At 30.8% G+C, this 13,205-nt stretch overlaps 1 protein-coding gene across 1 annotated transcript; it reads left to right on the top strand.

Moving 5' to 3' along the window:
• The first annotated feature begins 495 nt into the window (after window positions 1–495).
• LOC145125520 (uncharacterized) lies at window positions 496–1,094 on the top strand. The gene has a single exon (XM_079060970.1). The coding sequence runs from the start codon at window positions 626–628 to the stop codon at window positions 830–832; it is 207 nt and encodes a 68-aa protein (XP_078917096.1). The 5' UTR covers window positions 496–625; the 3' UTR covers window positions 833–1,094.
• Window positions 1,095–13,205: the final 12,111 nt, after the last annotated feature.

Below are 13,205 nucleotides of genomic sequence, written 5' to 3'. Positions count from 1 at the left end.
TTAATCAAATATCACACAATACTCCACTCTGATTAACTTTCTCCGACGTCCCCCACTACAATTAAGTACTCTGAGATTATTGTTTTATATATTCATTATCAATTGAAAGAGACTGGTTTGAAGATGGTAGAAAAGATTGAAAAAAAAATATTATTTTGTTCAGGTAAAACTGATAATAATTATATAACAACAAATATTTCATTAAACCTAAATAGTAACGATTCTTCTGTATTACCTTAGTTATGTGTCACTAGTTGAAAATGATGGCATATGTGTTATAGACCTACCACGTTTGGTCATTTTAGTGATTCAAAAAAAAAATGTCACGTTTCACATATTAATTAAAATAAGAATAATTAGTTGTAAGTTGTAACGTAATTGATAAGATTAGGACATGGATGTGATTGAACTAGTGGGAGTTAAGTTCCCATTAATGGGCACCTTGGTACAAGGTACTTTGCTTATAAAATCTCATAAACCCACGTTCACTTCTTCAAACATTTTCAGTTCAATATCCCTCGTCTTCAACCACCACACCACCCCTTCAACTCTCTCTCTCTCTCTCTCTAGTCTTTCTATATATACATATATACATAAAGATATATGTATATATAGATACAAATATATGGTGGTGTTTTGCTTTTTGGTGGATCAAACACGTAAGGTCAAGAAGACAAAGCCGGTGGCAGGATCGTGTTCAAGATGCAGACGAGGAGCCAGCGTCGCTGAAATCATAACAAAAACCAGATTTTGTAGCATCCCATTTTACTGGAGATCTTGCAAGGCCATTGTCTGCACGTTCTGTGGTGCCACTCTTAAAGCATATCCATGACCATGTACTTACATACATACATGCATACATAACCATCATCATCATGGTCGTAGTTGTATAATTATACGATCGATAAACTAGTTTTTTTATTTATTTCTATTTAAGTTTAGTATCTACATCTAATGTCTATTTTTAGTATGGAATAGCATTTATAAGACTTGAATGTTGTTTTCAAAAGTTAACCTACCCCTTGTATAATGACCTGTGTCATTTTGGCAGCAAGTAACTTCTAATAAATGTTACATCGATCTTTCTTACTGTGCATCAGGAGACACCCCCACCCAACCCCACCCTACTTATGGCTTGTTATCTTATTATTGATTGATATTTGATAGCAATGATGATGTCAGCAGATCGTGTTGTTGTTAGTACTTGAACTCAAAACTTTGAAGCACCATTTACATTGATAATTTGTTATGTAAAAATTACTTTGTCTTCACAAGACATTGTAAAGTTGAGGACCACCATTTAAGTGATAATGTTGTTATGTCTAAGTTACTCTTATTTCTTGTTGCCAAGGACCTGTTCCTTTTACCCAGTCAACTCTCCTGGTGGTACAATTGTCTGATTGATCCTATAATTAAAGTCCTTAGATTTAGTAGAACTGAATTCTAGCTAGCTTCTTAAATTCTTTAACTTTTTTTTTTTCTAGAACATGAATCTTTAAGTTTTTAAGTTGAGCTATTTTAAATGGATTTTAAATGGACTGAAATATAAAATAGACAAAATTACATAAATGGTCCTTGTGGTTGACACAATTGACCAACTTTGGTCCTTATGACAACTTTTGTGCGTAAATGGTCCCTGTGGTTTCAAAATCTTACAAAGATAGTCCTTTTGACTAACTGTGTTAACTTTTTCAGTTAAATCCCTTGTGAAATGACTCATTTGTCCTTCATGCCATAAGGACCATTTATGTAATTTGCTCCAACAGCTACAGGGACAATTTATGTAACTTTGTCTATTATTTATTATTTTTTTATTTAATTTATTTATATTTCTATGATTTAGAATTTTTTTGAGGTTTTGTTCATATATATTCTTGATGTTTTTTTCGCTTGCATTTTTTGATATATTGTTCGTATAATTTTTTTCTAATTTTTTTTTGTCATTTTATTCGAATACATTTATTAATATTTCTTTTGACTTTTTGCTTGAATAATTTCTTCTATTGTTTTTTTTTTTGACGTTTTGTTCAAATATATTTTTTAATGATTTTTTTACATTTTGTTTGTTTATATTTGTTAAAGATTTCATGGTCACCATAGTCATAATTCGTATCTTGATTCACTTACAATTATATTTTTCTATTTTTTTGTTCTTCTAGTATATATAAGGTTATACAATTATTATTTTTTTAATTCAAATATATAACTATATAACACATATAAGGTTGTATAATTATTATTTTTGTAAAGATTTTTATCAACATTTTTTTAATTATATAAAAAAATATTGTTAAATGTGAATATGATTAATATAGATATGCTAATCAGAACATATAGGCTAATAAAAAATGGCTAAAAGAATTAAATAACTCGAAAATACTAAAGTTAATTCCAATGTGAAATGACATGGGCGTTCTTGTCAAGACTACGAGACAGTCTTAAGTTAGTCTATGTGTACCTAATTTATATTAATCATATTCACATTTAACAAAAAAAAATTATATTTTTTTATTAATAATGTTTATAAAAAGCTTTATAAATAATAATTATACGACCTATATATGTGATATATAGTTATAAAATAATACTTATAAAATCTTATATTTGAATTATAAAATAATACTTATAAAACTTTATTTATATTAAAAAAACAAAAAAAAAATGAAAATATTATTGTAAGTGAATTAAGTTAGAAATTATGATTACAGTGATCATGAAATCTGTAATAAATACAAACAAACAAAATGTAGAAAAAAACATTTAAAAAATATATTCGAACAAAAAAGCAAAAAAAAAATTAGAAGAAATTATTCAAACAAAAAGTCAAAAGAAATATTAATAAATGTATTCGAAAAAATTTCAAAAAGTTAGAGAAAATTATACGAACAAAATATCAAAAAATGTAAGCGAAAAAAACATTAAATAATATATCCGAACAAAACGTCAAAAAAATCTAAATCATAGTAATATAAATAAATTAAATAAAAATAATAATAAATAATAGATGACGTTACATAAATGGTCCCTATGGCTGGAACAAAGTACATAAATAGCCCCTAGAAAGGGCAAATATGTCATTTCACAAGGGACTTAACTGAAAAAGTTACCACCATTAGCCAAAATGATTTTCTTTGTAAGATTTTGAAACCACAGGAACCATCTATGCACAAAATTTGTCATAAGAACCAAAGTTGGTCAATTGTGTTAACCACAAGGACCATTTATGTAATTTTGTCTATAAAATATGGGCTTCATACATTTTAATTTTGCAAAGATTATAATGTAGGTACTTCAAAAATTATAAGACCGCTCCTCATGTTTTTCATATATACTTTATACTATTATTAATACAAATAGGTGAGTCCTAAGACCCACCTTGAAGCTACATAAATACGTCATTGCCTATAGTGACAATAAGATCAATAAGAGAATCAGACTCCAACCTCAATAGTTTGAACCCAAAGTTCCATTATAAAGTTCTATTCTCCAACCATTGCGTTATTTTGTAGTTAAAACACTTTACGGGTTAGGGTTTTCAAGAAAAATGAATTATGCATGTTTTATTTGCTCTTTTGATTGCATCTCTCTTAATAAATGAAGGTTTTTCTGCCACGTGTCACCTCCTCATTCAATATGACACATGGCATTTTTATACTTTTTTCAATTAAATTTTATTCCACTTGGCAAATTATGGATTTTTTGGTTTTTTTTTCAAATTAAAAATTGTCAAAAATTTACTGCATTATACAAATAAAGGAAACGGCAATATCCTCCCGATTTTTGTCAATGAATACATTTAATCCAAATATATCTTCCTAAATTACATACACAATTCTCGGAAATCACCACTCATATTGACTCTTATTTGCAGAAACTTATCAAATCAATTCATTCACAGCTATTCTTCATATCCTTTCCAAATTCAATTTTGAAAAATATATACAGCTACAATCTCATTCATATGTCGCGTTTTATTGAGAGATTGAAGATTTACAGCATCACCACGTTCATCATCAAACTCCACTATCAACAATATCTACTACATCAGGTTAGCATATGTAATGATCGATACAATTACTTTACAGAATCACCAAAATGATTTGATTCTTTTTTATTTGAACATTTCATGTTTTCCTCTTCTCCTTTCCATGATATGGTCGAATTGTATACAAATTTATATACTAATTATTTACACATGTTTTACTGCATATAAGCTGTTCGATTAAATGTCTCAAAGAAATTTTTTTTCCCTGTCACACACCCTGCTGCAACAACTGTGATTGTCATGTTTTGCACTTTTACTCTGAGTCTTTTCTCCTGCATATCAAAATATCTTAAATACTTGTGAATTAAAATTGATCACATGCATATAAAAGATTAAATTTCGTTGGATAACACAACCAATGTATAGGCAATTCTTCAAAATAGAGTAAGCAGGTGATTAGTTTTAAGGAATTTGAATTCCAAACAATTAGAATTTCAATAACAAAATATCTTTAATGCATTTGGTCGACACAAAAGTGTATCAAATTATTTTTGTTCTCTGTTTGGTTTTACATATCTTTCTGGTAGTTGCACATAAGGGTATTTTGGACATTTCGCCATGTCTTTCCTTAAATGCCCCTGATTTATATTTCTGTACATAAAGGAATTTTAAAGGTTGAATAACTTTGTTTACAATGATTACATATTGTAACACAAGGATATGGGAATACAACGATTTAGGAATTTCTAATTTTTTTATTATTGTTAGTTTATTAACTAATCTCTGAACCTATATAATGGCTTTCTTTAAATGCCGCTAATTTCTTTTTATAGTTTATCTACATGTAAAAAGTTCAAATCTATTTCGAAACATGATTATTTAGAGTTATTTAGATGATGATATTGATATACTGATACTCCCAACAAATACCCCAATGAAAGTCAAATGTAATTTTTGACATAAGGGTATTTTGGACATTTCACCATGTCTTTCCTTAAATGCCCCTGATTTCTATTTCTGTACATAAAGGAATTTTGAAGGTTGAATAACTTTATTTACAATGATTACATATTGTAACACAAGGAAAGGCACAAGTTACAAAAAAAGGTGTTGCAGTAAGATATTTCAAGATCCAAATTCCATGTCAATTAATCATCAATAACTGCCCCAGTCAACAATACATGGGTTGTTTAAAGTTTCTATTTTTGGAAACAATTTCTACAACAGGATGTTCAATAATGCAATTTACAGAAGCAAATGCACAACTTACAAGCCAAACAAATTTGTTAAATTTATCGTTTCCATTTTACTTATTTATATATTTGTAAAGAGTGCAAATGCTTATATTTACTTTCTTATATGTGTACTATCTACGCTTCGTCATCATGCTTTTGAACATTATTTTTGTCATTTATTTATAATACTTTTCTGTTATATAACAACTAATCTTCGTTACTACATTTGGTTTATAGCTTAATGGAAAACACCAATGTTACCATGATCAGTGACTTGGCACTTGCAAAAGATGACTACACGATCAAGGTTCGAATCATTCGTATGTGGAAACAGATTCGTATGATTGGAATGATATTGATGGACGAAAGGGTATTTTGGATTTTTTTAGTTTATTAGTTTTAATATTATTTATTTATACATGTTAAGTTATAATTATTTTTATGTGTAGTATAACTTATTATTATATTTTTTCATCTATTTATAGGGCGCCAAAATTGAATGTAATGTGGATAAACCATTTGCATCCCTACAAGGAAAAACTTTGGAAGAATATGGTGATTACTACATTCAAAACCCCGCAATAGGGTTAAATAATGGTGCTATAAAGTTTGTTGATGGTCCACATAAACTCTATTTCCAGTATAGCACTAAGGTTATTACATGCAAAGACTTTTGTGGGCCCCAGAATTCCTTTGCTTTCATTGACTTCAAACAACTTCATTCTAATTCGATCCAAGCCAATGTGTCATTTGGTTAGTGTATTCCCTCAAATCCCTTTGCTAATGGATTAACTTATCTAACTTTAATTTTTTACACCATAACAAATACATCCTTACACTTTTCGTTGTCTATAATATAGATATTATAGGAAACGTTTTCCAATGTTTTCCATTGGAACCTCCAAAAGACAAACAGGAGCAGAAAATCACACTAAAAATGGAGGATTTAGAGTGAGTTTCATTCTTTATACATATTTTTATTATTCTAATGATGCTTTGTTTTTTAATTTTATTTCTTTTTACAGAGGACATGAAGTTTTTGTTACTCTATGGGGACGTTATGCTGATGAAATTGTTGCATATGTTTCAAAACATCATGGTCATTTTGTAATGATTATTCAACTTGCTAAGTTCAAGAATGTCCGACGTACGTATTTACCATGATACTAATTTGTAATATTTATATTCTTAAAATTTTGGTTTTATGAAATTGTTAACATTCATACAAAAATTAAAATATCCATTTCAGAACGTACATATGTCAACAACACGTACTTGGCTACAAAGTTTTTTATTGAGGACGACATTGAGGAGATAACTGCTTTCAAAAAAAGGTTTCATGAATTTTCCAAATGATTTCTCATTTCAATTCAATATTTTATTAATTCATATTTATGATATATAATAATTATTAAATGCTAAAAAAAATAGTTTACAAGCAAGATTAAAGACTCCAGGTATTATGTCTGGGAAAATACTTGGCATTACTTATCTGACGGAATTCTCTACAATCAACGAATAAGATTAAAGACTCCAGGTATTATTATTTTTTCCATTATTTACATTAGACACATTATTTATATATTTTTCACATGAATAATTATACAATTATTTTAAATTAACTTTACTATTGTATAGGTTTATCACTTAATGACGATCAGATTAAAAAGTTGACGCTATATGAGATTGAAAAAATTCTACTCCAAAATAGTTCAAGCCTAAAAGATTTTGTTGGGATGCCTTACCCTGGTCATGATTTGGTATCTTCTACAAACAATCGTTTAATTACTGAGGAGTTAGATTTTGATATAACGATTCTACAAAAAGAATCTCATCAGCTACTTGAATCATTAACAGTTGAACAACGCTCAATTTTTGATGAAATCATGACAGCTGTTAGACAGAAAAAAGGAGGAGTGTTTTTTGTTTATGGCTATGGAGGTACTGGTAAAACTTTCCTTTGGAAGACTTTATCTGCATCTTTAAGATCTAAAGGTGATATTGTCCTAAATGTTGCTTCAAGTGGTATTGCTTCGTTGTTACTAACCGGAGGTAGAACAGCACACTCACGCTTTATAATTCCTCTAAACCTTACAGAGGATTCTTTTTGTTCTTTTGGGAAAGACAGTGATGTAGCCGAATTGTTAAAAAAAACATCATTGATTATATGGGACGAGGCACCTATGATTCATAAGCATGCATTTGAAGCCTTGGATCGTTCTATGAAAGATATATTCACTTGTGATCTTCGTACCAACTCAAAGTTGTCGTTTGGAGGAAAAACAATTGTTTTTGGAGGAGATTTTAGACAAATTCTACCTGTTATTCCTAACGGAAGCAGGCAAGAGATTGTTAATGCTTCTTTATGTTCTTCTTACATTTTGTCAAATTGCAAAGTGTTAACATTGACAAAAAACATGAGGTTAAGTGTTCTCGCATCCAATATTCAAGAAACGACAACTTTTGCAAAATGGATTTTGGATATAGGAGAAGGAAAGGTTGGTGGTTTAAATGATGGAGAGGTAATTATTAATATTCCTGATGATCTTCTCATTGTTGATTCTACTGATCCTATTGGTTCATTAATTGAATTTGTCTATCCTTCTATCGTTGAAAATGCCAAGAATCTGATTTATTTTCAAGAAAGAGCAATCCTTGCACCGAAGAATGAAGTCGTTCAAGAGATTAACGAGCGTTTGTTAAAATTATTTCCGGGAGCCCAACAGGAGTATTTAAGTTCAGATAGTCTTTCACATGCAGATTTTGTTCATGATAACATTGATGAAACTTTATACTCCCCTGATGTTCTAAATGGTCTTAGACCTTCAGGTATGCCAATTCATAAGTTGGTATTAAAAGTCGGTGTTCCAGTTATGTTACTAAGAAATATTGATCAAAAATCTGGATTGTGCAATGGAACAAGGTTACGGGTTATTGCATTGGGCAAACGTGTTATAGAAGCTGAGATAATATCTGGAAGTAATATCGGAAACCGTACGTTTATTCCAAGAATGTCTTTGACGCCTTTGAATAAAAGGATTCCTTTCATATTTCAAAGACGACAATTCCCGGTGGCTGTATGTTTTGCAATGACAATAAATAAAAGTCAATGACAGTCACTATCGAAGGTGGGGTTGTTTTTTAGACAACCAGTATTTACTCATAGGCAGTTGTATGTTGCATTGTCGAGAGTGAAGAGTAAAGATGGATTAAAAATATTAATTTTAGATAAAGATGGTAAACTTACCAATAAGACATCTAATGTTGTATTCAAAGAAGTCTTTGGAAATTTGTAATTCATAAAAATAAGTCTCAATATTTCAATGTTTGTTTTTATTATTATACATTATCTTACCTACTTATTCATCATTTTGTTTTTATATATTTAGCAATTTTTATTTAATTAATGTTTAATGTTTATAACATTATTGTCATCATCATTTTATAAATTCCTACGTTTTTTTTTATTTATTTATATTTCAAAATAATTAATTTATTCTTTATATATTTTTGTCTTTATGTTAAATTAATACTAAAAAACATGTAATGTTTAACAAAATATATTAATTTTTTTTTAAAAAAAAAACTCGTGTATTACATGGGTCTCACACCTAGTTATTGTATTATAAGATCACTGGTGATAAATTTGAGAATGATGAAGAAACATGTTATGTTATTAAATAATTCAAACGCATACATCAATATTTATAGTAGGTTTTGCCAAGCCAAACTGATGTTATTGAATAATTCAAACGCATACATCAAATATTTATAGTAGGTTTTAACAAGCAAAATTGCACTAGAAGCTTTAAAAAAGATATATATTACATGTAAGTTAAATTAAATTATGGATAACCATATAAATTGGATAGACTGGATAATCAAAATGTCAACACTCCGTTTAAGTTGGACTTTTAAACTCATGAATATCTAACTTGCTATGTACAAACTGAAAACGATCTGATACTTGGAACGAATGGTGCATGTCTTGTGTGTACAAATTGAATCGAAATGCTTTAGTGAAAATTCTTGTGTGTTGATACTAGGAACGAATGGTGCATGTCTTTTTTCTTCATTGTTCACACGTTTATGCACAAAATAAGAGTTTTTCTCGGTGTGTTTTTTCCGTTCATAGTATACAAGATTTGCAGTAATGTATCGAGTTGCCTTATTACCGCACATTAATTGTGTAACGTCCGTGTTTCTGGCTAAGCATTAGTATGATTATGTAATAGTTAAGGTCAACAATTGTAACATATTTTGAAGTAATAAAGAAGAATTATTTGAGTATTATGTGATTTTATGTGCATTATACTTATTTATAACGACGTAATAAAATAATAATAAAAATAAGCGTCAAAAATAAAATAATAGATAGACCCAATATCTATGAAGAAAGTTGAAGTAGTCGAAACAAGGATTCCGGGGATATAAGGAATGCTGAAATTCGACTTATAACGAAGAAGTTATGATCTGTCGAAGTTTTGCGGCAAAACCGGCACGATACCGGGAATCGTAAAAAGTGAATTTACGATAAAATACTTTTTAGCCTTAGCTATTTAAATGAAAGTCTTAGTTTACGTTAAACCGAGAGTGTGCATAAAAAGAACGTCCAAATCTGACTTCGTATGAGGAAGTTATGATTTTTCTAAGATTTAGCAAAGCAGTGCACAACCCGAAAATCAAATTAAAGATCTCATTAATAGGAGCTCCACGATAAAAAGACAATCGAAAACGGAGCTTGTATGCGAAAGATATAGACGAAACTTAGTCCCTACTCTTCGAGCGCGACGAATTCGATACATACTTGTAAATCTGAGATAGAATGAGAATTAGCCGATGGAGTCTAAATGAAAGTCGTAGTACTAATAAACACCAACACGTGGATATAAATAACGTCGAGAATAGAGCTCGTATGCGAAAGATATGGATGAAACTTAGTCCTTACTCTTCGAGCGATAAATTCGATACAAATTTGTAAATCTGAGATAGAATGAGAATTAGACGACGGGGTCTAAATGAAAGTTGTAGTACTCATAAATACCAATGCGTGGATATAAATAACGTAGAAAACAGAACTCGTACGTGGAAGATACGAACGAAACTTAGGGCCTACTCTATGATCAAACCTCTATAAATAAAGGATGAATTCTTCATATTTTCTTACACCATTCCTCTAAACTCTCTTTAGAATCCTTCTTTCTTTCTTGTTCAATTTCCCCTAGTTTAGGGTGCGAAAGAGAAACTCTGTGTCGTCAAAAAGCCGATGAAAGAAGTTTTTAGAGTCGCAGTTCTGTCTGCATAATTTCCCAGTTTTCGTTAAAAGCCCGGTAAGTTAAGCTACACTATTCTGTTTTCAGTGTAACTTATATTTATAGTCATAAGTCGTTATTATAAAGCTATAAAGAATACATGTGCTAAGTATTATAAATTATACAAAATGTTATTACAATACATTTTAACTGCTCGCGGTATGGGGAATCTGGTTTGAAGGGCCGCATAGGATTGTTGGATTTCAGAAGTGTCTTATATGCCAAAATGGTCCTGCCCTCCGGTGTTTCATGTTTGGCCCCTGTCTGTACATAGTAGTTGTAAAGTATTGTTTAACACTTATAAAATAATAACGTTTGTAAATAGTCGCGATAAATATTAGACTAAAATCTAGTGGTAATAATACTAGGTTTCGTCGAACGAAAATAAATTATTAGAAGCGAAGCGCTGCCCGAGTTGGGAATCATAACTTTAACAAGTGAGTGCATAGTTACTTTCATCTTACACATAGATATGGATTATTTAATATAAATTACGTGCTATGTGTGTATATTATTTGTGTTCCTGATATCTATGTTGGATGAACGATTTATACATGTTTTAAATGATTTAAACTGTATATGTATTTTATATCTATGAATATGTTGGGTAGAACATGGGTAGATGAAATAGTTGATGTGTGATGAAATAAAATGATGAGATGCCTCGATGTTTGCGATGATCTGGTCATCTAGTGGAGTATAGATGACGACCACGGACTATTCTAGACAGTCTAGTAGAAAGCTAGCTCGCAACCTGTAGGTGTTTGTGAACGATGTGTTCACTGGTGTACTCCATCCCCCCTCATGGTTGCCTTACGGACATATATCGCTGAAGAATCCCCTTATCAGTAGTGTCCATCCCGATGAAAATCCTTAGGCTAGGTCCCTTGAATTAGATGCTTTAGAGACAGAAAGTGAGGATAACAGGAATGGGTAATCGGATTGATTGACGTGATGAAACTAATAAACTTAATTATTGTGGGTTGAAAACCCTATGTGCTCATCAGGCTCCCAAGCCTGACCCACTCAGTTTCTTGTATGACAGGCAGTGGCATAAGAGCATATATGTGATGATCGGATGAGAGTTTATGGATTATAGGCTGGTAGATATAAATAAATGTTGTAAGGCCTATGTTGTTTCAGTTTATGCTTTTGATCTGTATTGACAATGACATCCCGAGGTTTTAATATAATGAAATACATTTCTTCGGAAATGCTTTGATAAAATCTTTATCATATTTTTTGGAACAAATTCCGCAACACTTTCTTTAAAAAATTACTTTGATTTTCAAATAAAGCATAAACAAATCGTTTTTTCTGGACGTGAAATTGGGGATGTCACAGATTGTAATGACCATGATTTTTCTAACATTATATCTAAGGGAAATATTGAAGTTTTTCTTACAATTGTGAAATTATACTAAAATTAAAACGCTTTAATTCTCAAGTTCAATCACGGGTTTACAATAAAATCTTACATACAAATTAAAACAACAAGGAAATGCAATTTAATCTAGGTCCTTGTGCTCTTGTCTTCTCCTCTAGTACCACGGTTGCTACCTAAACCTACAAAACATAAATCTCTACTACATCAGACAAACATGTTTGGTGAGTTATTCTTTCTACTTTTGTAATGTCCCAAAAATTATAAGGTAAAATTTTCATTTTTAATTCAACCATAAACACTATTTATCCTTTTCGATCATTTAAAAGTATATCAGAGAAAAATAATTATCAGAGTACAATCCCAAAATCTTAAAGTTGCGGAAACATGGGTGGATGCGCTGCGATCAAGTCGGACCCTTCCCTATCGAACTGGAGGTACCTGAAACCATAACCATAAAACCGTAAGCACACAGCTTCGTGAGTTCCCCAAAATACCACGTACCATACATACACACATACATACATCAGGCCCCGCCCGGAACAGATCTGTCAGTAACATACAATGGGACCGCCCAACATCCCCATCCCCCCTGGTATACATATAACCACATAAAATACATGCACGAATCACTAAGACAAACAACATACATTACACTCATCAGGCCCCGCCTGGCATCGGACCTTGTCCAATATACATATCACTTATCACACATGCAAGAGTCACACAGATGTCACACCCCCGAACCAGACGGCGGAAACGTCCAAGGGCTCGCGTGACTTAAATTGAAATACCATCACAATGAATATACATGAAACATAACATAAACATCATCATGCATTAATACATTACAACTGACCTTGTTCACATCAAGTACATTGTCTAAATATTACATGTCCATAGCATAAATTGTTTGAGAGTCACAAAACATAACATCCTAACACACTTGGTAATTTTCTTCAGCTTATCTGTTACCTGAGAATACAAGTTATTTTGAAAACGGTCAACATATATAATGTTGGTGAGTTCATAAGCAGGTTTGATATGAAAATGTTTTGTATTGTTTGTAAAACCCAGAAAATCCGATATTTTCTGAAACGACAATTGTTTACGAAATAGGTGTGATGATCCATAAGTATATGCGTGAATGATTTCAAAACGTGTAAAAGTAGTATGTATCTCATAATGAATTCTTGTATTATAGTTATCGAAAGTAAAAGTGAATAATGTTGTTCCCCCGGAAAACCCGATGTTTACCGATATAAATAGTATGATCGTTTTGTTTTATT

Source organism: Lactuca virosa, chromosome 7, assembly GCF_052849685.1.
Source record: "Lactuca virosa cultivar CGN04683 chromosome 7, Lactuca_virosa_CGN04683_v6, whole genome shotgun sequence".
Taxonomy (NCBI): Eukaryota; Viridiplantae; Streptophyta; class Magnoliopsida; order Asterales; family Asteraceae; genus Lactuca; species Lactuca virosa.
This window is presented reverse-complemented; position numbering and strand designations above follow the sequence as displayed.

What these genes read in the sequence shown, in the direction of transcription:
- LOC145125520 (XM_079060970.1), top strand. Translation starts at nt 626, where the DNA reads ATGGTGGTGTTTTGCTTTTTGGTGGATCAAACACGTAAGGTCAAGAAG.